Source organism: Agelaius phoeniceus, chromosome 8 (assembly GCF_051311805.1).
Source record: "Agelaius phoeniceus isolate bAgePho1 chromosome 8, bAgePho1.hap1, whole genome shotgun sequence".
Lineage (NCBI taxonomy): Eukaryota > Metazoa > Chordata > Aves > Passeriformes > Icteridae > Agelaius > Agelaius phoeniceus.
The window spans coordinates 17,158,635-17,185,715 of NC_135272.1; the positions used below are offsets into that span (position 1 = coordinate 17,158,635).

At 40.9% G+C, this 27,081-nt stretch overlaps 1 protein-coding gene across 1 annotated transcript; it reads left to right on the forward strand.

Moving 5' to 3' along the window:
* Nucleotides 1-505: 505 nt before the first annotated feature.
* WDR47 (WD repeat domain 47) lies at nucleotides 506-26,669 on the forward strand. The gene is made up of 15 exons (XM_054638596.2): nucleotides 506-790; nucleotides 6,489-6,655; nucleotides 8,237-8,320; nucleotides 8,860-8,944; nucleotides 10,554-11,356; nucleotides 13,609-13,732; nucleotides 16,010-16,188; nucleotides 16,276-16,533; nucleotides 17,215-17,290; nucleotides 18,508-18,665; nucleotides 21,258-21,427; nucleotides 22,300-22,470; nucleotides 22,751-22,882; nucleotides 24,395-24,613; nucleotides 25,272-26,669. The coding sequence occupies exons 2-15, from the start codon at nucleotides 6,498-6,500 to the stop codon at nucleotides 25,412-25,414; spliced, it is 2,760 nt and encodes a 919-aa protein (XP_054494571.1). The 5' UTR covers nucleotides 506-790; nucleotides 6,489-6,497; the 3' UTR covers nucleotides 25,415-26,669.
* The last annotated feature ends 412 nt before the right edge of the window (nucleotides 26,670-27,081 follow it).

A 27,081-nucleotide genomic window follows, 5' to 3' on the forward strand; every position in this document is an offset into this window, starting at 1 on the left:
CCGCTCCTGCCCTGCCCGTGCGCTGTGAGCTCTGGGTGCCTCAGGAATGTCGGAGAGCAGGTGAGGGCTCGGAAAGCCCTGGGAACACGGCCTGGCCCACTTTGAGCGGTAGCACCTCCTGCAAAATAACATCAGGGTCCTGGGCTGGTGAGTTTTGTTTCACAGGGAAAAGGGTCGGGTTTTGTGTTCAGGGCCTGTGGCTCTGAGTGGGCGGCCGCCTGCTGAAATTCCGCACGGCGCAGGATGTATCCCAGACCCAGCGTGCCACCACTTCCAACTCGAGCTGCCTTGACAGTCCCAAATGCCTCCTGCACACTGACATTAGGAACCAGGGCTGGCGCTCCTATCGGCAGGAGCATCGCGGGGCGGTCGGGCTGCAGGTGGCGCGGGGGATTCCGCCCTTGCCGGGCTGCAGCTGCGGCCCCGCCCGGCTCCCGCCCCCCGTTCCCTCAGCGCGGGGCGCGGCCCTGCCCGCCGGGCGGGCGGGTTCACCCCGCCGCGAACAAAGCGGCCCCGCCCAGCGCGCCCGCCGCCGCCATCTGTCCCTCCCTGCCTCCCGCCCCCGCGGCGGGGCGGCTCCGACCCGCCCCTTTCGCTTTCCACTTCAGCAGCGGCGCCGGGAGGGCCCTGGGGCGCCTCCGGGCGGGCAGCGGTGCGGGTGGGAGGCAAGCGGAGCGACCAGCGGAGCGACCAGCGGCACCAGACAGAGTGCGGTACTGGGCCGGGCCCGTCGCCATCTTCCTCTCCCGCCCCGCCGGTGCCGGCGCGCACGGGCCGCGGGGCCCCGCAGGTGAGCGCCGGGACGGATGGCGGGGGCCGGCGGGTTTGCGGGCGGGGACCGCGGCCTCTGCGGCGTCAGGTGGGCGCTGCCCGGCGTCTTTGCCGGGCCCGGGGCCCGTCCGTGTCTCCCCCGCGGCGGGCGCATCGCCCCGGCTGCCGGCGACGCCCGAGCGCCGCCGCCCCTTTGTTGTGGCCCGGCCGGGGCAGCCCGGGCGCGGTGCGGGCCGGGGCAGCGCTGTGTGCCCCGCGGGACCTGCGCCGGGGCCGTGCGGCCCTGCCCGCCGCTGGTGCTGAGCTCACGCTCCCGAAATGCTGCTGCGGGCTCGGCGCGGCGCACTTGACCGGGGCGGCTGCTATGAACCCGGCGGAGCCGGCTTTCCTATGGATTCGCGCGTGGAGGGGGAGAAAATGTTGGAACAACGCGGGATTTTACAGTCAAAAGGCGTTAATATATAGTCTTTGGAAGTTGTTTGGCGTTTCTTATTCTTCTGCCTTATATTTTCCCTGTGATGTGAAGCATTGCATAATTTAATGTCACCTTTTTGTCATTCGTGGTGCGGAATGCGCTGGGCAAGGCGTGTGCGTGCTGTAACAGGGGCTGGTGAATGCTGAGGGCTCTGCGGTCACCTCCCAAGCGTGGTGAGACAGGAATTACCGGGTGGCTCGAGAGCAACAGCTGATCTAAGCTGGGGAACAAAATGGATTACTAGATGGCAAGCCAATGAAAAATCTGTGTGAGGCAGGAAAGGCTGGTGTGTGAGAGGACACCGATTTGCTGTGTATTGGAGTAAAAAAGGTCTCAGAGTTCAGCTGTGCGAACTTTAGTGAGGGTTTTTTATTAAGGCCTTACTTAGTATGCTCAGTGCATTTCATTTGAGATAATGAATTGTGTGATTTAGGGTGAAATGGATGTCAGCAAGCTCTGCTGTGGGAATCAGTTGTGATAAAAAATGGGCCTATAGTCCTATAGTCTTCGTCCTTTTTTTTTTTTTAATAATAAATTCTTCTGATATAGAATAACTGGAGGATGATTGGGGGCACTTCAGAAATGGAGCCACCAGGGCCTCGCTGGACCCCAAGTGGGCTCTGTGTAGCCAGAAGTCTGGAGTGGCCTCTGGGAGGGCAGGACAGTCAAATGTAAGTGACTGTAGGGTGGCTTGAAAGGTGAAATAGCTTAATGCAAAATAGCCAGCTTTTAAAATATGTATGACTTGTTCACACTGAGGTTTTCTGTGACAGCTCACCAGGATGCTGGGTCCGCATCGCAGCTGTCAGTGAACCAAGGCTCCTAATTTGGCATTGAGTGTCCCTTTAAATGTGTCACTGCTCTCACAGCATGACCCTTAAGATTTGAACTATAATATTTTTTCTTGTATTTCAGAATAGTTAGGGACTTTATATTCCTTGCCTGGTTTTCCAGATATATATTTTATGCTATTGGCAAGTGATTTATTTCAGTTGATAAATAACATATGAATAGTGCTTACTGTAGAATTTCACTTTTTTTTTTCAATATTAAACTTTACTTTTTATTTTTATTATATGAATGCATATGCATTTTAAACTACTTTTAAGAAAGCCCTAGACAATCTCTCTCTTTAAGCTACCTGTCTTTAGATGCTTCTAGTTTATAAACATTTTCCTGAAATAGTACATTTATATGCATAAGCGGCTATAAATATTTTTAATGTTTTAAGAGTTATTTTCTTATGCTTTTAACACCACGAGAGGGTTCTTGCTGTTGACATGTTCTTAGAACATGAGCAAGAACAGAACAAGGATGAAGCCTCTAGCTGAGAGATTTAGCATTAGGTATTATGTTCCAAAGAGCTTGTTTAAACAACATCTTGTTCACTAAAGTTAAAGGGAAAGATGTGTCAGTTTTGTGGCAAGAAGTTTTTTTGTTTTCTTGATGTAGAAAAATAAGTACAGAAATAGCAGAAGATAAGAGGGAGTGGACAGAAGGAAGGAAGATGTGGAGAAGTGCCATTCTGAAAAGACTGGGCAAGATTAAAAGGTTGTATAGAAATGTGGTTAATACAAGGCACCTGAAATATTAAGGTCTAATTCTCATTTGCTTTCATTTATACCTCAAGCTAATGCTGTGCCTCCATCATTCTTGAGTATTAGAGCTTGAGCTGATCAGATTGTGACGTTGTGTGCCATATGTGCTGGCAGAAAGCAATACAGGGTGATGGACCAAAGATGCAGCTTGAGCTCTAATCTTGAGTTTCCCTGCTGTTCTTTGGTTTTTAATTATTATTATTTTTATTTATACACATACTGACATACTACTGAATGTCAGAGAACCTCATAGATTTTATAGAGGGTGATGTGTAAGCCTGTGTATATTTATAATTTCATGATAAAATGCTGCTTATTATTTTGACAGCATAATGCTTATAAGAGAAGTCTGAGCTCATCAAACTAAAAACCATCAATGGTGTGAAAATCTTCTCTAGTAGGTTTACTGTTCTTTTGTAGCTATTTGTGTTGCACTGATAGGCAATGCACACTGAATATTATCATAATACTGTTAATGGATGAGCTCATCAGTGTACTTCAGCTCTTTTTCAGAAGTTCAGTATCCAAACTAAGTCTGGATGTTGTAATACTCTCTTCTTTTACTGTACCCCAAAAGTGTTGTTACTAGTCCTATATCAAATATGGAGGGTGCAACCATTCTTTACCCTGATTTATGAAAATGAAGTAAGTGAAGTGTTCCAATTGTCAGAGGTTTTATGTTCAGGACAAACCTCTCATTAAAAAAAACCTACAATGGAAAATGGAAGACAACTCACAGATGCTGGATTTTACATAATGCCAATGCACTCTGAATCAAAGTACTGAATAATATGCTCATTTTGTCATCAGTATAATATATAAATAATTAAGACAACCTTTGAAACTGTGTAGGGTGGCTTCCTGTTTACTTGTGTCCAGCAAAGCCTGTTGAAAAGAAAGCTGGACTTGATGTTCCTTTCTTCAAAGGAATTTTTAGTCTGATTTTTTTTTTTTTCTGATGGGGAATCTCAGTCTAGCTTTGCCTAAGTCTTAATTTGTCTTTTTACAAGAAAGTTAATTAGTTTATATAAAAACCACCAGTGTCATGAAGCATAATAAAAGAGAAGTGTAAATGATTTAGATGAGGTTGTGAATTAAGATGTTAATACTAGACTGCTGGTTAAATTTATATTGATTTTTTCCCCGCCTTCAGTGTCTAAGGGAAGGGTTGAATTTTTTTTCTCTGGGACCAAAAATCCATATCCAGTTGCCAAAAGGGGAAGTTTAAAAAGGGCTAAAACATAAGGAAAAAGCATCTTTCTACAAGTTCTGGATTTTGATTTGTGGGTGTGTGTATCTTTCTTTCTGCAAGCCAGTTAATTTTTTTTCTTTTATCTTTACTAGCTGAGAGTGTGCCTATGGTCTTTGGGTGTGTCTTTCATGAAACCCATCAAAATAGGTGGTGATTGGAGTCTTCTGTGACTAAAATGAGAATTAGACCCAGCCATTTTAAGAAGTTAGGCCATTTCATCTGGCACAACTAGGTCTCTGTTGTTCCAAAATAAACTGTGCTGCTATAATCAAATGCTTTGCTAGTCAAATGTTCTGGCAAAAACTTAGGTGGAAAATATTGGCATACAGTTGTGAAGAAGATGGAAATTTTGGGGGTTTAGACAGTAGTGCAATAAACCATGTTATTAAGGCCTAGGGTTTTGTATCCCTTCAAGTTCACTAGCATTGGTTTACAGTGATCAATGAGGAGTTTTATGGAATTATTGTCTCTTCCTTTCCTCTCTGGTAAATAACCAATTTCTTGTTAATACTCTGAGTGTTTGTGGTGTTTGGCTTATTCAGACTTACTCAGATTCTGTGCATATTTCCCTAGTAGGAGGTAGATAGTTTGTTAACATCAGTTTTCCAGGCATGAGGTACATGAAGGCTGTATAATTTTTCAAGTTGTCTTGGAAGATGGGTTGCCCACAGCTGGCTGTCTTTCAGTTGCTGGATCTGCATAAGTGAATGATTTCATGAGGGAATTGAGAACAAATCTTAGGTCCCCTTTTGCATTATAAGGGAGAGACACTGGGAACTCTAGCCTGTTGCTGTGGTTGTCTTGCTCTGTGTGGTCATCTCCCCCCAGCTTTATTCATTTTCACTGTGCTCCAGTGTCTCTCCTGCCTGGGGCTGTTGCATCCTGCTGAGGTTTCCTCACTGGCACTGGCTTCTTCTCTGGTCTTAAACTGATAATGAGAGTGCACTGAAGTCAGGTGCAGCCTGTGCTGCTGCCAGAGAGCAAAGCTGTGCTGGTTCCTTGTGCCAGCACAAGTGCCCGTGTGCCGTGGGACTGAGTGAGTGAGTGCCCGTGTGCCATGGGGCTGAGTCAGTGCCCGTGTGCCATGGGGTGAGTGAGTCAGTGCCCGTGTGCCATGGGGCTGAGTCAATGCCTGAGCTGCCCCGGGCTCAGCACTCCCCATCTGGGGGGCTGGGAGTGCCTGCGTGAGTGCAGAGGTGAGAAGAGGCACTGCCCCTTTTTGCAGTGGTAGCATGGGATTAAACTGAAATTTTCCTGTTGTTAAATTGTATTGTGGTTCCAGGAGTGCTGCTAGGTGTGGGGGGGATTCGGTTTGGGTTTTTTAGGGCTCCTGACAAGGCACTACTGTGCAGATTGGCTGTGTTAGTGGGTTTTTCACTTCATCCCCAGTTCTTTCTCAGCAGATTGGTTTAGGAGTTTAGACTTCTAAAGTCTTTGTACCATTTGAAAAATAAAGTTCAACAGCTTCTACTTTGTCATACTTAGTGGAATCAGGCAAGACTTAGCCAAAAGAAGAATTTAATTTAGGTTTCCTAAGAGGAGTACATGCTGCAGTTCCCATATCCTTGGAGGAATTGTGTTGCAAAGGATCTTGGACCTTGTATCTGTGGGGGCTTTAAACAAGCAGCCTGCTGGCCCCAGCTACCTCTGCCCACTTTCTCTAGCTGCCTGGAGAGCTCATTAGAGCCCTGAGCCAGCTCCATGAGCAGGTGGAAAAGCTCCTGCAGTGGCAGAAGTGAGGAGGGCTGAGGAAGGGCCGGGAGCACACAGCTGGAGGCAAGGGAGTGTGTAGAGTCCGGCAGCCAGCAGGCCCTGTCCTAGGCCACCTTGGGCTGGCAGCTTTAGATCCTTCATGAGGGGAGTAGACAGAAATAGTCATCCTTAGGAAGGAAGAATAGAACCCCTGGCCTAGCTGTCATATGCTACTTCAAAGTTAAGGGAAGGAGAGATGGCATTTTTAGTGTGCTGTGCTTTTTATATGTGTTAGAAATATTTAAGTTCATATGTGAGAGCTCTAGATGATGACATAGCAAGTGACTCTTATGCTCTTTGAACTTCACTGTTTGCATTTCAGAGAGGAAAATTTTACATATTGCAGACTTAGTAAGCACAATATTTTCACACTGCTAGAGGATTGATTTCTTGGTAGATTTGTTTATCTGGGCCCCTATTTATGCATAGGACAGAAATGGAGAAGTTGCAGGTGCATTGGTAGATCTTAATTATGGCTTAATAGTCAACCTCAAAATCAATTACTTAACCTTTAATTTTTGTAATGCCACTATGTTCTGTCCTATAAATCTGCATTTTTATTTTTGTTGGTAGCCAACATTTGCTAACCAAGCAGAAAATAAGATATTGATGACAGCTAAAATTCTTTCTCTTCTTTTAGGCTGCCATCATGACGGCTGAAGAAACAGTGAACGTTAAAGAAGCTGAAATAATTAAGCTAATACTAGATTTTCTGAACTCAAGGAAGCTTCACATCAGCATGCTGGCACTTGAGAAAGAAAGTGGGGTCATTAATGGCTTGTTTTCAGATGACATGCTCTTCCTGAGGTAGGACCTCTGTTTCTGGTGCTTAAATACCACATTGATGAATCCAGGCATTGGACTGTATTCAGTCACCAGCCCTGTACCACTAAACAAGAGATCTTAGCTTGTGCCCTCATCTTGTCCTGCTTTTTCATGCTCCCATTCTGTGGCCCAACCCTGCAGTGTGTTCAGCTCTGGAGTCACTTGACATCCTTGTGTGAGCCACTCAACAGTCACTGACCAGGCAGCAGTAGCATGCATTGACATTGATTTTTTTGTTTGCTTGTTCAGTTTAACTTTGTTATTTTTCTGACACATCAATGAATTCAAGTGGGAAGGAGCCTTAACAAGTGCCAGTGCAGATTAAATGGGGGGAAAATTATGGGTATGAATAAGATGGGAAAGCAAGGGCTGTTTGCATCTGTGATGGGCCATTATCTGCTTACCCATCCCATGGCCCTGAAAGTGTGGTTTATTGACTTCTAAAATGTTTTCATGGTATTTTAGTGTTAAGATCAAGGATAAGTGGTTTCTAGAGCTTTTCCCTAAAAATATTATGTGGATTTCAAAATAATACTTAGATTTATCTTAAATTTAACAACATGAAAGGAGTATATATAATCATCAAGGCATGAGGGTTGGTGCAATTTACCATTGAGGATATTGTCCTCAATATTATTAAAAACAATCAGTATACATCCACAGTAATTTTTCAGCATTGATGTTTTCTGTTCATGCCAAAGGTACTTAATAATATTGAAGCATGAGAAAGTAACTTATCCAGCTGATCTTGAAACATTTAAATTACATTTTATGACTGAGCAAACCTCACCTGTCTTCCCTTTTCATTAAAATTACAAATATTGGACTAAAATGAAATGAAAGAAGAATTGCAGAAAGAGTCAACCTATTAATCCAACTTTTTTTTTTTTTGTTTCATTGTTAGCTTAGTTGAAGAAACTCATCTTTCCTTTGTAGGCCTAGGCCTTTAATAGAGAGCTCTGTGTGACAGGAGGGCATGAAGGAATTGAGCTGCTCTACCTGTGCAGTCCAGCCCACTGATCCTGGAGTTGGAGCTCCTGTGCTGGCACCCTTCCTGCCAAGCTCTTCCTTTTACATGCTTAATATGGGAGCTCTTTGTTTTCCCATCCCCTTCATAAGATAGCCCCAGCAGTATTTATACCATTAAAATGAACATTTCTAAGTTCTCTTTCATTAATTATATGTATTCATTCAAATGATGCCTTTATTCAAACTCTTCAAGGAAGGTTTTTTGTTGTTTTTTCTTATTTAAGAATAACAGGTAAAGCAGGAGACACAGGACCATTTTGTCTTTTTTTTACGTGCCTTTAAAAGTACTTAATATTTCTCCTTCTAGTATGCAGTTATTTTTTTCAAAATATTGAGAACAGACTTGGCTTATGGTCTTAGTGTTAGTGTTACTAAAAATTTATTTTGGTACCTGTGCAAAACATTGACTTTTCAAAGCAGATTGATGACCTGTTGTGTATTTAAATTATTGTTTTGTATTTAAATGAGCATCTTACTTAGAAAAGGGATGTTCTTGTCCAGTGGCATTCAAGGAATGATCCTTTCTTTTACTAGGCAATTGATTCTTGATGGCCAATGGGATGAGGTTCTTCAGTTTATTCAGCCTCTTGAATGTATGGAAAAATTCGACAAGAAAAGGTAAAATAGAATGTATGTCAGAGTTCAGTTTTTTTGAGTTTTGGAAAACACATGGATTTCTAAATATTGTCTATGAAAATGTTGGTTATGAGTTTTTCACTTTAGTTTTTGTTGGTTTTTTCTAGCCTGTGTGCTGTGCCTGTGTTTTTAAACTTGTACTTAAAATACATGCACACATTCCGTAATGAGTTGTCATGTGCCATACACTTCAGGAATATAATGCATGTTGTACAACCTTTTAATAGATGCTCTGTCATACTTCTATTCAAGAAATATGATTGCTATACTTGTTTTTTTTTCTAATTAGCCTTCTGATATTTCTAATAGAGTATTTCTTAAAGCACTTATGGAAAAAAATTTGCTGTTTAAAAAAAAAATATGCTGTAGTTACCAATTTTTTAAAATTCATATCAGAATTCCTTGTCATGACAATAGCTATGCCTAACTCAAATTTAATGTAAAATAGCCTGCTTGTCTCTAGAATAATGTTTCACTACTCTGGAGCAAGATGTATGTAGTATTTCTCTTCTCACCTGCAGGTTTCGTTACATTATTATGAAGCAGAAATTCTTGGAAGCCTTATGTGTGAATAATGCAATGTCAGCAGAAGATGAGCCTCAGCATGTAAGAATTGCCTCTGGTTTGGGGATTTTTTGGTAGTCAGAAAATCTCTTGAGATTAGTCTGATTAAAGGCAGGGCAGAAGCTCCCAGCATTAAATACACAAATTTTAGCTATTACCAAATGGTTTCATAAACACTGGATAAAGTAGTCAGTATTCTTTGGAAGTGAGTGTGGCTCCCTGATGTCAAATACAGTTGTACATAAAAGGGTTGCTTGAAATATTGCAGATAGATCAGTGACCATATGCTGTGTCTGTGGTCCTGACCCTCACACTTACTTTAGGCCATTGTGCTAAAGTACCAGGCTCTTCTTCTTTTTAATACTTTTTTTCACCCCAGAAATATTCTGAAGCAGGTCTCAGAATCACAGCAATTTATTGTGGTAATTCAAGTCAGATTAAAGATTGAATGAATTATATGCTTAATTTTGGTTTGTTTTGGAGAGAATGGTTTTTTTGAGGGAGCAGATGTGTTCACAAAGGACTCCTTATGTTAAATTGCAAACAGCAGGAGTTGTGGACTTAAGTTTTTGATATGGAAAGAGACATTAACTCAAACTGGCAAAGAAGGTGTGCAGATTGTGAAATTAGTTACAGTTTTTCATTTATGCTGACAGCACAGTAATACCAAATTTCTAAGACAAAAATGTTATGAAATTAAAAATGAAGAATGACAGTAATTTTAAGACAAGTGATTTTGTTTTCCAGACTGAATTGATTTTAATTCTCTGTCCCATTACACTTACAATGTACTTCAGGGTTTTTTCTTGATAGCATAGGGAAAGTTAAAAGTAAGTCTATTTTTCTGGTTGTAAATGGGAGGAGTAATAGTCCTTTGATCTCTCAATCTCTGTACTGTTACTGGGATAGCAGTAGAGGGGGAAAATCAGATTAATTTTCCTTATTTTGTTGCTACCAAATGTGTTGGTGTGGTGTGGATCAAAGTATTGCAGTGTCTATGTAACATGGGTAAGCGGGAATTTTTACTGATTTTTACATCTGTGTAACTAAAAATGTCTGATTTTGTGTATTTAACATGGTTCTTGGCTCTTAGCTATAAACAGGCTTTGTAATAAAGCCCTCTATTCATTTGGAGGTCTTATCTTCTGAGAGCTCTTTGAACTTTTTTAACATTTTTGATAGAAGAAGAGAAAATCTCAGTATAAAAGCTGCTAATCACTGGAAGCTAGAGCAATCTACAAGGCTTTTATTAAAAGCTACTGGCATAGGTTATAGAAATAAAGGGGAAAATAAGTCAGCTGGCTTTGAGAATGGAAGTAACCTTTTGTGCTACAATAGAATTGGAGCTGCTCAGTGACAGATTTGAAATTTTAAGCCCATCAAATCTGCAGTGACATGAAAACATTCCATGAATCTGTGAAAAATGGGACTGGATGGGGGATTCTAGGAAGTCAAAGCATCTAGGAATTTGTTGTAACTGCGCTTGTATCAGCAATTTCAGACTCTGTATGCTTTTTAATTAACATATAAGCAGTAATAGCAATAAAGGAATGATAGCAGACGAATTCTGTTGCTGCCTGTTCTTGAAGTGTTTTTTCCTTGTGGAAACACACGTGCTGCAGATTGCTGTGTTGATATTATTTCTCCCTAGCTGGAATTCACCATGCGAGAGGCCGTGCAGTGCCTGCACGCGCTGGAGGAATATTGTCCCTCTAAGGAAGACTACAGCAAATTGTGCCTGCTGCTGACGCTGCCCCGCCTCACCAACCACGCCGAGTTCAAGGACTGGAATCCCAGCACGGCTCGGGTGCACTGCTTTGAAGAAGCCTGTGTCATGGTGGCAGAGTTCATCCCAGCAGACAGGAAACTGAGCGAGGCCGGCTTCAAAGCAAGCAACAACCGCTTGTTTCAGCTTGTGATGAAGGGATTGCTTTACGAATGTTGTGTGGAATTCTGTCAGAGTAAAGCTACAGGAGAAGAAATCACAGAAAGTGAAGTATTGCTGGGCATTGATCTCTTGTGTGGTAATGGCTGTGATGACTTGGACCTCAGCTTATTGTCGTGGCTGCAGAATCTGCCAGCTACCGTGTTTTCTTGTGCTTTTGAACAAAAGATGCTTAATATTCACGTTGATAAACTCCTCAAGCCCACAAAAGCTGCCTATGCTGACCTTCTGACACCTCTTATCAGCAAACTTTCTCCTTATCCATCGTCCCCAATGCGCCGGCCTCAGTCAGCGGACGCTTACATGACCCGCTCCTTAAACCCTGCCCTGGATGGGCTCTCGTGTGGACTGACAAACCACGACAAGCGCGTCACAGACCTCGGGACCAAAACGTCTCCCATGTCGCACTCCTTCGCTAACTTCCACTACCCTGGAGTACAGAATCTCAGCAGGAGTCTCATGCTTGAGAATACTGAATGTCACAGCATTTTTGAAGAATCACCAGAGCGGTAGGTGCACCTAGAGCTCTGTTTTCACCTTAGCTGTTGTTGCACTATTTCTGTGTTCTTACCTGCACTGTAACTCTGAACATAATTGAAACACTGAAACATAATTTGGATGTTTAAATTCTGTTGTAATTAAACTCTGTATAGAGGGTGTTTTCTTCCTTATGCTTTTATGTTCTAAATAGATTTTCATATTTGGGTTTGAGCCTTATGTGTTCCATTTGGGCCTTCTTAAAGTTTCCTAGCACAGAGCACAAATATGCTCTGAGTATGTGATATGGTCTAGCTAGGGTTTGTGTTCAGTATTACTGTGTTCTTCCATTCCAGATAAGTCAATGGATGCAGTGAAATAGCTCTAACTCCCATCTTTCTCCATTGCGTTCTGTCCTCAAATCTTGATTAATAATTTTGGTTCTGACACTGTAAATTAGTTACTGAAGTACACTTGAGCAATTTCCATATCCCAGTGAAGTTGGTGGGACTTGCAATATGCCATTGTTGTAGCATTCCTGTATCACTTAAATTGTTACAATAGTATCTCAGCTGAAATATTTACTTCCTGTTTTTTAAACCAAAGATGAATAAGGCAGCTGAATGTTTTTTGTATTATGTTTTTTGTATCGAACTTTGAGATAGTTGGTTATTAATAAGTTCTTTAATGAAATGTAGACTTCTAAATTGACTTTTGAGAGAATGTCCTGGTAACTGGGAAAAATGGTACTTATCAGTTGAGAGTTTATCTTCATGTTTCTGCCTGGCCTTTCTTTTGATCAGCAGTTCTGTCCCTTTCTAATGGTTTTACTCAAGCTTCCCTAGAAAGCAGCTGCCAGCTTTTTTGGCCTCTTAGAGGACCAGATGGGTAACTGGCCCTGCACTTGGGTGCAGTAGCCAGCAGATTACATTTGGGGCTGTGGTGATCAATCCAGGCCACAGCTGGTGTCTCTATTAGTTTTGCCTTGGAGCAATATTCCATATGTTGTGTTATGGTAAAGAGCAGCTGTAATTAAACTTGGTAAAAAGGAAACAAACACTGCCAAACTGATGTCAATTCACCAGTGATAATGGAAATACAGTAATGTAAGTACCTCCTGAAGATGCTAGTTTATGGTGAACCCTCTAAGATTACTGATCTATGGCAAACCTTATCACTTGTGTGAGTACACCAAGGTCCAGTGTTAAAACTGATTCTTGAGAGGTTTTTAATTCCCTTTTCAATGTTGGAGTACTGGATTAATTCTGCACAAGCAACATCATTGTGCAGGCTAAAGAAGATGGTTAATTGCTGCAGCTCTTTAGGTAGGTCTTTTCATGTGAAGTTTGTAATATGTTTTTTCCTTAATAATACATCTCTTGAAAGTTAGGATTAGAAGGTCAGAATCTGACCCCTAGTTTTCAAGAAGGCATTATATTTTTCAGACAAAAAATCCAACTTCAGGTGAAGTGTCCAGCCTAAATGGTAGTATTTGCAAGAGTGGAAGCTGAGCTTTCTGTAAATCTGGCCCTTGCTTCCTCTTGGCACATGACAGAAACACTGCATTTCTTTTATAAGTTGAGTTCATTAAGCAGTTGTCTTTCAGTCAGCTGAGTTGCTCCTGTTACTGTACAGAGGTACCCAAAAAGTTTAAAATAGCTTCTAAAAACCCTTTGCTCCAAGTCACTGAGTAAAGGACTTTAAGTTGGCAAAACTGAAGATGGGCATCTAAGGCTTCTAATGTGTTCTTCAGATCTACTGGTTGATTGCCAAACCATTTTGGAAAGAGTGTCATGCAGAAATACTTAATAACACAAGAAAAGCAAAAGCAATATCAACGTTTTTCTACCTTGCACTTTCAGGAATGTTCCAATCACCGTTGGTAGTGGTGATTAAACTGATACCTTTGGGATGAGTTTAGTCTTGTAGTATATCAGATGCATTTTGTGCATATAATTGCTTTGAAATGGAAGATTTTGAGTAGTTTATTTAAATAATGTAGAATTCAAATGTAGGGATAAAAATGAAACTGGGGTGTGCTATGGTAGTAAGGTTTTTGGAAACTGACTGTACTTTTTGTTTGTCAGGAAGTTCATTTTTTTAGTGTAACACATTGCAAGTGGCATTTTTCTCCCTAAGCAGTATCTTCAGTTGGATGTGACTTAAGCAGTTTGCATGCTGTGTTACCAGATCTTACTGTAGAATGTTATCTTTCTCCACTTGATTTTCTACTCTTAATTTTTCTCAGTTAAGCATGTCTTGTTTTCCATGTTGCTGCGAGAAGTGATACTCCTGTGGAGCCCCAGCATCCCATTGGCAGTGAGACCTCGTGCCAGAGCTCAGCTCCAGAGAATGAACCACTCAATGCAGCACAGAGTCAGGGATCAGCCAAACAAGAGAAAAATGAGGTAGTGCTTGTTTGTTTAAAAATAATGAGGCCCTTTGAGCTGGGTTCTGATCACTTCATAATGATTTGCCTTTGTGTGGAGAACTTCATGCATGACAATGGGTTGCTTTGAATCTTGTTTTTACTATAGTAAAAATGCCATATTGCATCTTGTAAAAGGAACTCCTACTTTTTGTCCCCCCATTGTATAAAGTTCTGCTGTCATTGGAGTTTGTAATGCAGCTGATTAGAGTGCCTTGTCACATCAGCAGTCCAGCTAAACTGTTGTGTATATCGTTAAAAGGAAGGGGGGAAAAATGTTAGATTGTGTTAAACAGTGCTTAAGCCTCCTCTTCATGTTCAAGTGAGAAATCCAGCATGTAGATTGTAAATTTTGGTGTTAACACTACGTTTTGTAGGTCATCTTGTACTAGCTGTTGTCTAGAACATAGAGAAATTAAAATTGGGCAATTCCCTCATAAATATATCTTTGCTATTCAGAATCCAATAGTGTAACCTTTTTTGAATTCATCTTTGAAGGCCTGTGCCTTGACTATCTTTTTTTTCTCCTTTTTTTTTTCCTTAACAGCAATATGGGGTAAGTGAAATAATACCTCAGAAGGAAACAATGAAAACAGTTACCTATTCTGTTCTTTTTCCACACTTAAATACCAGTCTCTATATTTGGTAGTGAAAAATAGCATTGAGACTGAAAACCAGCCTAGCTTTGACAGGGCTGTGTTCTAGTAGGCTCTAGATTCTTGAGTGAGGCAGTGGGGTCTGTAAGATTAACAAAGTCCTCCACATTTGAGGACTTCACTCCCCTCAAGGACTTTGAGTCACTTCTGCTGCAGTGCTGTTTTGTGTGCATGTTGGAAGGGAAGGAAGAGCTAAGCTAGGTATAGAACAGGGCAGGCTTCAGGAGGGGAAAAAACAGTAAAACAGATGCAGAATTTGTAGGAGAGAATGAGGACAGGAAGTGCTGTGGTGAAGATGTTGGCCAGGCTGTTACACGTAAGTAGAAATAAATGCAGTACCTGGTGCAATTTCATCTTGTTTTGTTTCCCACATCATAGTGGTGTATGTATATACCTGTAGGAGTAAAAAATTAAAGCTTCTTTTCAGAGCTTTGTTTTAGATGTGTTTCTGTAGAGGCTGATTTAGAAGCCAGAGTTTATAGAATACAGCTTCTGAGCAACATATTTTAGGTTTGTATGTTAGTTGGGAAATAGTGACACAGAACGCAAAAAATCAAAAGATTGAATAAAATTGTAACAAATAAGTGCCAGTCATGAAAAGAAGAATAGACAAGAATATACTTGTTGTTTAGGATGATAACCCAAGGAATGGGGAAGAGTTCATGAATTTAAAGACAGAATGTGTATGAATTGTGTGAACTAATGCAAAGTTATGAGGATGTCCTTATATAACTTAAATCATGGATGACAAAGCTGTCACTCCAGAAAATAAACAAAAACCCATGCAAGGGGTGTTTTTTTTACTATTGCTGGTTTTTTCTATTAGTATTTTTCTGGTTTTTTTTCTATTAGGTAAATATGCAGTTTGCTTTTTTTCTTCAGAAAATGTAGGGCAGTTCAGTGTGGATAATCTGGCCTTGGACTAAAGTGTTTTTGGTCTTCTGTTCATTTTTATCTTGTTCTCAGCTGTTAGCAGAAAAGTGAAAGAAAAATAAGGTTTAGGAATGCAGAAGGCAGCAAGTCCTGGGCAGCTGGCAGTGTGGGAAGCTAAAGACAGCTTGTAAAGGAGAAAAAGCTATGAGAAAGGAAGCTCAAGTGTTGGCTTGGTCCAGAAAGTAAAGAATTTTAGAGTTAAAACAGGCACCAATTTCAAAAGTAAAATGTAACACTTGGATAGACCACTGCTGAAGGGAGAGATAAAATGGGTCTGCAGACTGATGGCAGGGAGGTGTCAACATGGCAGAAGATACTAAATTTGTAATGAGAGTGTGACTTACATAGTTTTCTGGGGTTTATTTTCAATTTTCAATCACTTTTTTGTTTTGATCTTAATACTTTAAAAATGTTGTAGGAAAGAGCAGTCTCCTTCAGAACTATAAGGACTGCTATAAAGACCAGACTGCTTCAACAGTGAAGTGCTTTCTCTTTTTAATATGTGAGTTCTGTCTGATTTTAAGGAAGAATAAAATCATCACTCCTCAGAGATGAATCTCCTGGCTTTTTGATACCTGTGTTGAAATATTGAGCCAGAAAGTAAATATTTATGTTAAATACCACAATTAGCTATTTAAATTCCATCTGTGATTCTCATTTCTTTTTAGCTTCGTGATTCCACAGAGCAGTTTCAGGAGTACTACAGGCAGAGACTGCGGTACCAGCAGCACTTGGAGCAGAAGGAGCAGCAGAGACAGTTGTACCAGCAGATGTTGTTAGAGGGAGGAGTCCATCAAGAAGATGGAGCTGACCAGCAACAGAACCTTACTGAGCAGTTTCTTAATAGGTTGGGGGAGTTTCATTCTTCTACTCACCCATATCCCTCTGTAAATTCTCATAATGACCTTGGGTTTAACTTGTCATTTGTTATCAGATCTATCCAGAAACTAGGAGAATTAAATATGGGTATGGACAGTCTTGGAAATGATGTACAAACACTCAGCCAGCAATGTAATGGGAGCAAAGGGATTGCATCTACCAATGCAGCCAGTAACTTCACATCAGCACCTTCAGATGGTAGCCAGAGGATAACAGCTGACAGCCCAAATCTGAATACCAGCACTCCTCGCAAGTGTGCATCAGCTAACCAGATTCCCTTTCCTGAAGAGTCACCTGTACAGGGCAGTCAAAGGTGAGCTGCTGGAGAGCATTCAGGGCTGGAAATACCCTTCTGCTTGCACTGTGGGAGAGCTGTTTGTATTTATCTAGCTATCAAATTAATTTGTCATTGAATAGGGGTATGATCAGTGTTTTCTAAATAGTAGGGATTATAAAGTTGTTGTGGTTTTGTTGGTTTTTTTTTTTAGCAGCATTCATCAGGAATAGTGGTTATTTGTTATGGCTTATATTTTATGCTTGTTTTTAATTTTGGACTTTTTATTCCATCTTAGACGTTTAGTTCTTGTTTATTTTGTGTTATTCTAAGTTTCTGGGAGCTTTTTTATGAAACACAAACTAGATGAAGGGAGCAGCAGGGCAGAATGGGAATAAAAGTAGTGCTGACCTGAAAGAAACAGTAATTCTTCCCCCTCTGTGTACATATTGTATCTATACATAGGTATGTTGCAGAACAAACAATATTTTTAACTTGAGTTCGCTTGTTCAATGCTTGGAGTTGCTGCAAATAGGGCTGTCCCTTGTAAAAGTAACAGTTTAATGGTAATGATTCAGACATCTAGTAACACTTTGCACAAACTAGTCAGTTCTGAGAATGACTGAAACTGTGACTTTAGTCTGAAAAATACTTACCAAAAAATCTGTCCCTGCTCTTGTTGATTTGTCTTGTGATGTTAAACACTTCACCAAATCCCAGTGCATCAGAGCATGCTGTCACTCAGCCACAGTCAGAAGACTCTTCAGGGAATTTGTCCAGGACACGAGGCGATGAGGTGAGTTTTCTTCTTGTCTTTTACCATTTGTGTTATCAAAAGATTCAGTACCTAATCCTGAGTGTGACATCCTCTTACTGTTAAGAGATATTTAGAATGAATTTTGGTTGGTGCAGTGCCTACAGTCACAGAACCATTGAGATTGGAAGGGACATCTGGAGACTGAATCCAAATGCACTTCTCAGAAGAGGGTCAATAGAGCAGGATGCTTGGGGCTGGGTCCAGTTAGGTTTTGAGTCTCTCCAAGGATGCAGGATATTTTCCAGCCTTTGTGGGCTACCTCATCCTGTGTCTGACTATCCTCACAGTGTTTTTAAAACACCAAAAAAGTTGAAGTGGAATTTGTTGTACTTTATTTGGTTGTTCATTGCCTCTGGTCCTTTCACTGGAGTCCGGCTGAGTCCTGCTCTTTTTCATTCCCCCAGTCCCATATTTGTATATACTGATGAAATGCACACATGCACACCCTGAAAAGCCCTTCTGATCTCAAGGCCAAACAGTACCAGCCCTTTCAGTTTCTCCTTGTACAGCAGATGCTCCAATGGGATGTCTTTTACAACCATTGTTTTGTGTTTTTGTTAAAACTTTGAGTGTTGTACTGCAGTCAGTATGGTCTGAAAAACCAGGGGAATAGTTAATAACTGCAATAAGTACATTCCAAAGTTTCTGCATGAATAAAAATCATAATCTTAGAAAGTTGGTCATGAAGTCACAAAGAGGATGATGTAATAAAGCTTAGCATAATTTAATGATAACTTTGTGCTACGTACAGGGTGAAAATCTGATTCTATGTTTAATATTATGTTTGGTTTAGAAACTGTTTGACTTGGACTGTTTTCAGTAAAAAGGCAGCTTTGTTCCCCTTGCAAGTTTCACACAGATCAAATGTGTTTACACAGAAATAAACTGTAGTATTGCCCATCTGAGGTGGGCTGTTTAGAGGAACAAAAGCAATTGGAAGTCTGGAGGGAGAATGAGAAATACTAATTAATGTTATCTGTAAAAGTCAGTTGAAGAAAAGAGCTTCAAGAGCATTCTTGGACTTGGAGTAGACATTGCTTACAAAACTGTGCTTTGAGTGATCCAGCCTGCTGTGCTGCTACTTGTTAATACTTGGCTACAGTAGCTTTACATTATTCCACAAAGCAGTCACACCTACTTTCAAATGTCCAGTTTTACACAGAAGAACCTAATTGTACTGTTACCCTTCTACACAGGATGACAAATCAAAAAAGCAGTTTATTTGCATTAATACTCTAGAAGACACACAAGCTGTCAGAGCTGTAGCCTTTCATCCCAGTGGGAGTTTATATGCTGTTGGTTCCAACTCTAAAACTTTGAGAGTTTGTGCCTATCCAGAAGTAATTGACCCAAGGTAAGAAAGCTAATATAATAATTTATTTTTCTCTATCATAGCACTTTTCTCCTGAGCTGCTGATACCTGTACGTTTCCTATCTTTATTTTATTGTCATAACTACAGTTATGACAATAAAACTACAGCAATGCTGTCCTTGGAATCCTGCTGAACAAAAATAAGATAATGTGCTTTAAGTATTTGTATATTTGTGGTCTGCTTCTTTGCTCTCTATTATTTACAAGATGTTTTGCCACAAGACCACACTTTTGCTTATAAAAGTTGTTTTATTTTGTCTCAGCAACTGAGCTTTTTTGAGTTTGCTGCTTGGCCTGTGGTGTTGATATTCCAGCTGTAGCAGTGGAAGAAGGCAGCAGCATGTGTCGGTTGCCAAGCCAGCACAAGCTGGGCTTCACAAAATTCAGTTTCTAGCAGGAGGACAGACTTAATAGTAGAGAAAGTTGTATCTTCTTGACTTCTACAGCAAAAAACTTGCCAGAGCGTGCCTGTTGGCCTGCTTTTACTCTAAACATTGTTTTATAGGTATATTGGTTCCTTGACTGAAAAAGAATCATTTGTGGTTTACTGTGCACCTGTATTTTTAGTTTCCTTTCCACCTGTTTTTAATAGGACAGGGAAAATATACCTGAAAATAAATATTGCCAAATCAATAACAATCTCCTTAATTCTGCTTCAATTGTGTTATTTTCTTGGAGGAGGGGAGAAGTGGAAGCATCTAAAACTTCACAATTTTATAGGGAGTGTGCACAGTGATTTTATCTGGAATATCTTCCCACTTTAGGACTGATGTTCAGGCTTCCAAAGTGTTCAAAAAGTAATCTGATTTTTCTTTTCCTCAAATATCATCAGTAAGGTAGCCTTTGAAGTTTAATTCCATAATATTTATGAGCAGTGTTTGACACAACAAAAAAAGGAATTGATTTCTGTTACCTAACACAAGGCAGCTTACTGGGCTTGAAGCCCAAACAGCCTCTTGCTGGTAAGCAGTGCAAAACATGTTGGCTCCTGCACTGCTGCTTATTCTGCTCGCTGGGAAAAGTTGGAGCAACTCTGCAGCCTTAGTTTGTACTTGCAGTGCACAATCTGATGTGACAAGAGACACAGTGCATCTGGACACGAAAGGAATACTGAGATTTCCTTAATTCTGAACTTGTAATTCTTCCACTTACTGTTGATTTTAACTGTGCTTACACTTTGCCTAAAATACTTCATCATGGGATTTACAAGTCAGCAGAGAGATTACATTATCTTAAAGATATTCTAATCCTTGTAACAACATGAGTCTAGACATGCATTCAAAATTATGTGCTTTTCAAAGAGGTTGTGTAGAATAGTTCTTCTTTGAAGCTCTGTTGGCCCAATTAAACTTCTTTTTTTACTTGTCCTTCAAACTGATGAATTATTCAAGACAGGTTGGTTTGGAGTTGGTTTTTTTTTCTGTTCTCAAAAGGTGTAATTGTAGTATGGGGAGTTTTGCACACCTTTAAGGTTAAACACTGACAGGTACATGTTACAGTTCTGCAAATGTTGCTCAAATAATCACAGTGCTGCACAATGCAGAGGATTGGCAACATGTGATCTCTGACCTGGGCAGGTGCTCCCATGTCCTGAGAGAGTCAGTGATGTGGTGAATCCAAACTCAGAGTGTGAGATAAGGCATTAGGCCATTTGGGGAGCTCTGCAGTGTGTTGAATGATCCTGATTTAGGCTAATCTGTAATGGATTTCCTCTCTGGCAACAAAATAAAATTGGCTGCTATGTGGGTTTACTTTAGTATTCTTTACTAAAGCGATGTTAATCATCTGAGCTTCTTGAAAAACTTGGGAGATTGTCTTCTGTCTTTTCTCTCTGCCTCTTCTGTTCAAGTATTTATAGTAAGGCTTATGAACTTTTTCAATACCAATTTAATTTGTTGAATTTCTCCTGTTGATTTTACTGGAGTGATATGGAGATGGATACTGCAATACTTTATCCTAAGTACTTGATTTCTTCCTGCTGTGAGAGCAGAAAAAGAACATTGTGGGAAGGTAATTGATTGCAGTCAAGGAAATACAAATTCCAGTGTGTAAAGCTGTTACGGTTTTACAAATAATAATCTGTGTTGTATGTAGATGCTGTCAGGATTTTTGCATGAACATAGAGTGGTAAATCTGTTTTTCTTGCACAGGCTTGGCCTACTGTTGCTTATTTGAACTTGTGCATATTCAAAAGTGGTCACAGAATTAAGTTGTTGACATATGAAGGATGTAGAGAAAACTCACACCAGTTTTGGACTCTAGGGATAATGTTTTGTTGTCCTATAGGTAGTAATTACTATAGTTTATCTGTATCAACCCTTTACAGATGAAGGGACTGGGTAAGTTCTTTTTACATGTTCAGTCACAGATACAATAGGAAGATGAGGAAAAATTGAGAAAATGAGGAGAAGATCCTTTTGTCTTTGTTCACATATATATGTTTCAGTGCAAGTAGTCATGAATTTCATGTTACCCAAAATAACAGAAAAATAGTATCTTCATTTTAGAATACTTTGTTTCCCTTAAAAATAAAAAGAAATCTGATGTTTGGGTTTTTTTTTTTTCTTTTACCAGTGCTTATAATACTCCTAAACAACCTGTAGTTCGCTTCAAGAGGAATAAGCATCATAAAGGATCAATCTACTGTGTAGCCTGGAGTCCCTGTGGACAGCTGTTAGCTACTGGTTCTAATGATAAATATGTGAAAGTGCTGCCTTTTAATGCAGAAACTTGTAATGCAACAGGTACTGTGTTGTATATTTAGTTCAAAGAATTTATTTTCAATTACTTTCCCGGTATTTGTAAAAACCATTCAGTTTACATTGATGTGTTGTTATTTTTATTCCAATATTTTAATTCAGTCTTTTTTCCTTTTTACCATGGTCTCTATCCAGCAATGAACCACTGAGAGGCTTAAAATTATCTTTGGGCTTCTGTTTGGGTTGGGTGGCTGTGTTTTGGTTTCATTTTGTAGGACTCTGGTACTCTTCTATCTCTTGGCAAATTCCTCCCCACAGTAAAACAACCAGATGTTCATACCCACTTCTAGAGCATGGTTGTCACTAAGAATTTATTTCCACTCCTAGTTCCCTTTTCTCTTGCCTAGTTCTCTCTTCTCACCCATCTCAAGAAGGTTTCTGTCCCAGCAAATACTACTTTCCATGCCCACCCCTCCTAATCAACATGTTGTATGTGGCTCTTACCTTTTCTTTTTGAACTTAGTCTGCCTTGTCCTTTGTAGTGCAGTGCTCTCAATGATCTTTTCCTCCTGGCAAACAAAACCTTTTAAGTTCACCAGAGTTTACAAAAAGAAGTAAATGTACTCTGTAAGCAACCTTGCCTGCAGATGGCAGTGGTGATGGTTGGTCAGTGTACGTTTTGCAAAACTTTAGGAAGTAGGAAGCTCCAGCAGCACTCAAACCCAAGATTCTTAGAGATGTCATTTGTACTGTAGTAACTGAAATAGTGTGTTCTGTGCTGAAGTGCACAGCCACGTGTGCACTTGCTGGCATGTTCACTCTAAAATATTCTATTATCTCTGTAGCTTCTTTAAAGAACACAGCACTAACAAACAACATATGCCTTACTTTGTTCCTTGATTTTCAATTTATTGTAGGACCAGATTTGGAATTCAGTATGCATGATGGGACAATCAGAGACCTTGCTTTTATGGAAGGCCCGGAAAGTGGTGGTGCTATTTTAATAAGTGCGGGAGCAGGGGACTGTAACATTTACACAACAGATTGTCAGCGTGGACAAGGCCTGCATGCCCTGAGTGGTCACACTGGTAGGTACAGTGTGGCTTCTGTCACACTTTGGGTCTGTATTATATTCTAATAAAGTGTTTGTTGTTAAATATGTTTGCTGTTCATCTAATGGAGAGAGTGCACACCTCTTTCCAAAGGAGACACAAAGCTGGGTATTGCCATACACTGGATCATGCAAAATGCAGGTTTTCCATGGGATTGTTAAGTCTCTGAGTGCAAAAAATAATCCCAACTGTAATATTTCAGTGCAGTGTTGGGTTAATGATGCTTAATGAAATTAAGAAGTCTTCTTGTTCACAGGACATATTTTAGCACTTTATACATGGAGTGGCTGGATGATTGCATCTGGATCCCAAGACAAGACTGTAAGATTTTGGGATTTGAGAGTGCCAAGCTGTGTTCGTGTTGTGGGAACAACATTTCATGGAACAGGCAAGACTTGCTATCATTCTTCTAACTATCCTGGCATGAAAATAGACTTTGAAAATGTCCATGTCACACAGAGTGAACGCAAGTGGAGGTTGTGGCACAGAAGGGCAGCTTAGCTTAAAGAAAGAACCTGCGAGGGTATCCATACCTGTGGTTTGGTTTGTTTGTTTGTTCCTAAAGTAGTATTTCCTTTCAGTAGATGGGTAGTGCTTTTGACTTTTAAACAGACACTTTTAAGTGCATTCAAATACAGCAACCTCACTGAAGTCCTTGAAACTTTAGGGCTGGGGTGAATTCCTTGCAGTATTCCACATTATTTCATAAGAGTAATTTTCTTTCCTGTGATGGAACAGATACTTTCTCATGCAGCTTTAATACTGTCTTTGCTATGATTAAAGTGTGAATTATGGCTTCAGGTTTTTTAGTGCTGAACCATGAAGTCTTTTTTATTTTTAGCTGGTTATGTTCATCTGTCTTCGTTTGAAAGACAGATGTCTGCTAGGCAAGAGCTTCCCTTGGAATGGAGAATGTAAATTCCCTCCCTCCGAATTATTACAGTTTTGGAATTAAGGGGCTCTCAGGCAAAGACACGAGGATAGAAATAACAGTTCTTTACTAGCATGTATAACAAGGCAAACACAAACAACAACTCTGGCGTTAACAGCAACCAGAGCCAGGGACCCGGAGACGCTTCCCTGACCGCGCTTTCCCGCCGGTGCAGTTCCGGCCACCGCCGGTAGGGGCGCTGCTGCTCCTGGCGGGCAGGGCAGGTGCGCTGACCCCCCGCGCCTGCAGGGGGCGCTGTGGCCGGGCTCGGGCACCCCGCGGTGATGGCGGCTCGGCCCACACGGGCGGGGGTGGATGGAGGAGAGGCTTCGCTCCACAAACCCCGGGCAGCCGATCCCGCTGCCCCAGCAGGGCTCTGAGCAGCACCGAGCTGGGACGGCAGGGATCAGCAGAAATCCCAGGGTGGCGGACGAGATGTATTAGAAGGTCCGCAGCAGCTTCCAGTAGCTGGAACTGCGGGACGTCCCGGTAGGGCAGGGGGATATGCTGGAAAGAAGCGAGGCAGCTCCCGGCTGGGTTATGGCGGTGGCAGCCAATTCCTTTCCCCAGGCCGCAGGTCCCACTGTCCTCCTCCGAAACGCAGAGAGAGACCGCAGCCAGCCCCATCCTTTACCTGCCCCGAATCCCGCTGTATCCCTCCCTTCCGAGAGAAACTCCCAGAGAAAACGAAGAGTAGCCAGATGCTACACTCCTCTCCCCACCTTGGCCACTTCTTTTGTTTTTCTTAAGTACCTATAAGTACCCAGTAATTAATTTCCTAGCAACTTACGGGGAAAACTTCTCTAAGTCAAGAAGAAAGAAACCCAACCGCCAACATCACCTTAAATTTGAGGCCAGCTTTCGGTGTTGTTTTGCAATGCATGTTCTTGTGTTTAAAAAAAACAAAAAGAAAGGTGGCTGTTCGCAGCTAACTGTGCCGTGGGCTGTGGGGTGTCTGTGGGCCTGCAGGGAGTGCTGTGGCCTCGGTGGCAGTGGATCCCAGCGGCAGGCTGCTGGCCACGGGCCAGGAGGACTCGAGCTGCATGCTGTACGACATCCGCGGGGGCCGCATGGTGCAGAGCTACCACCCGCACGGCAGCGACGTGCGCTCCGTGCGCTTCTCGCCCGGCGCGCACTACCTGCTCACCGGCTCCTACGACATGAAGATCAAGGTGACAGACCTGCAAGGTAACGCAGCCACAGCGTCACAGGCTGCCTTCCTCTTCGGGCCTTTTCACCTGGAGTTGAGGACTTGGCTCAAGGATCAGCTTTTACTTGGAAAGGGGAAAAAATAGTAGAGCTTTGAAAGGTTGGATGTGTATGTATGTGGTTGTGTCTGGTGGAAATTTGCTAAGTCGTGTGGCTGTGAACTGAATCTTGGTTTGGCGTGATGGTCTTGTTACAGTAAAACCACTAATTAACACTCTTGCCTGGTGAGATGGCCATTGCTTTCAGACAGTATTCAAAAAATTGACCCTTAAAGAAAGCTCTAAAAAAGTATAGTAATTCTCATTTTTATCGGGTAAGTTTAGAATAGGAAAGATATTGGGTGTGTCCAAGTGACTTGATTTTCTTGGACTATCAAATTTTAATCACCTTGCGTAAAAATGGTGGAGATCTGCATTTTTAAGTTGTACTTTGTCCATTAATGCCTAAAAACTGAAACACTGGGGCCTTTTGTTATGCTCGATGTGTGTGTGAGAGAGAAAAGGGACTCAAGTGAGCTTCATAAGGTGAAATACAGATGCAAGCTTAAAGTAAGCAAACTGGTTAAAAAAAGACCCTTCACCCGAGGGCTGGGATACAGATCCATGACATGAGTAATGATTTCTGTTCCTCTTCACAGGGGACCTGACGAAGCAGCTTCCTCTGATGGTGGTAGGGGAGCACAAGGACAAAGTTATTCAGTGCAGGTGGCACACGCAAGATCTTTCCTTCTTGTCATCTTCTGCAGACAGAACTGTAACCCTTTGGACCTACAATGGTTAGAGTGCAAACAAAGGCAACTATGCAGCTAAAGCACAGAGACCGAGACTATGGAACTGTCCAAACAAGTAATAATAATGAGGCTTTGAGAGAGCAGCAGTTGAGCAGGAGAGTGTCTTACCAAGAGGAAGGGCACCTGTCACTGATTTTTCTGGTTTCTAGGAGGTCTTGGTGTTTTTAGTATATTCTTTTGCAGTGCTTCCAGTCTTCCATGTTGAACTCATGCTGCTGTGACCTATTGTAGTCTTGTTGCCAAAGTTTATGAGGAGAACTCTTCTGTTGTTGATGTGCACTCAGAGTAACATGAATGATGTGTTTACAGTTTGGTATTAATTGCATTCCTTGTTCTTTGCCTCAATGAGAATTTTGTATAGAAACCTAAGTTGAGGAACACTTAATTCGAGTCTGTATGTAACTAGTTACACACACGCATAAAAGAAAAACTACTTCCACTGTTTTTTCAGGTTTATTGTATTCATCACTTTTAAACAAGAGCTCAAACTTGGTAACATCTCCATAGTTTCAACGTTTTTAGTAAAAAAAAAAAAATCTGAACTTTAAAGGTTGGCTGGGTAGTCACCACTTCTTGATTATGGTCCATTATATAGTGGGGGTTTTTCTTTCTTTTCATCTAACCTGGGAAAAATGTTGCTGTTTTTACTACATGACATTATTTTGAACCAGCTAACATGTTGGAGGGGGAAAAGTAAAATATTGACTTTTTTCAGTAGAAACATGTAATATTTTACTTTTTGAATGCAACAGAATACCTCTGTGTATAATGTACTGTAGAAAAGAGTGGATTGGCAGAAGTTGTCACAGTGAGCTTAATGGCTATCAATTTTTCAAGTAAAAGGGATACCATTAATGCTGTAATACAAACCAGCATGGCTTAAAATGCTATGTCTGCATGATAATTTAAAAATGGTTTAAATTCCCAGTTCAGAAGCTTATCTGAATTTTATTTCTTGCACTGTTTATGTATGGGAAATTGCAGTTTTATTTCTACAAAACTTTAGATTCTAATGTTTATGTATTGTTATATTTTCATATTGTACAGTTCCTTTTACTTTTTGAAATATAAACCTTAAAATTTAGGTTATTTATTTATTTGAACTGCAGTTACATTTTGGATTCTCTTGGTTACTAAATTATATGTGCACTGTAGCAAGCATTTTTAACTATCGTATAAAAGTGGAAAGGTAACTATAGAAGTGTATCTGTGCTATAATCTCAATAAAGACCTCCAACACCTGCACCCCTTTCATCTGTTATTTTTAATCCTTTATTTATAATTCCTCAAAAGTATGATACAACAGTGTGACTTATGATTTAAGTATGCCAGAATTATAAAATACCTAAGAGCTTTGATACTGCTTCCAAGTATTGGAACTTGCCGTGCAGTAAGTAATAATACAGTGGTGTAGAGCTGAAACTCTTGTTTATTTTTTTCTTTATTAGATACATATACAACAACAGGTATGTATGATACAATGATGCATATACAAAGCCACGTTGGAGGAAATAGCGTTTCTCTAGTTGTTTCTCTGTGGTTAAAGTTGTTAATCTATTTCAATTAGTAGATCTATAGCAATAGTGATTTCCTGACATTAATTTGATTCCTAGTTGTGTCTCTACAGGGCGGGTCTGGTTGTACATCCGTCATTTTA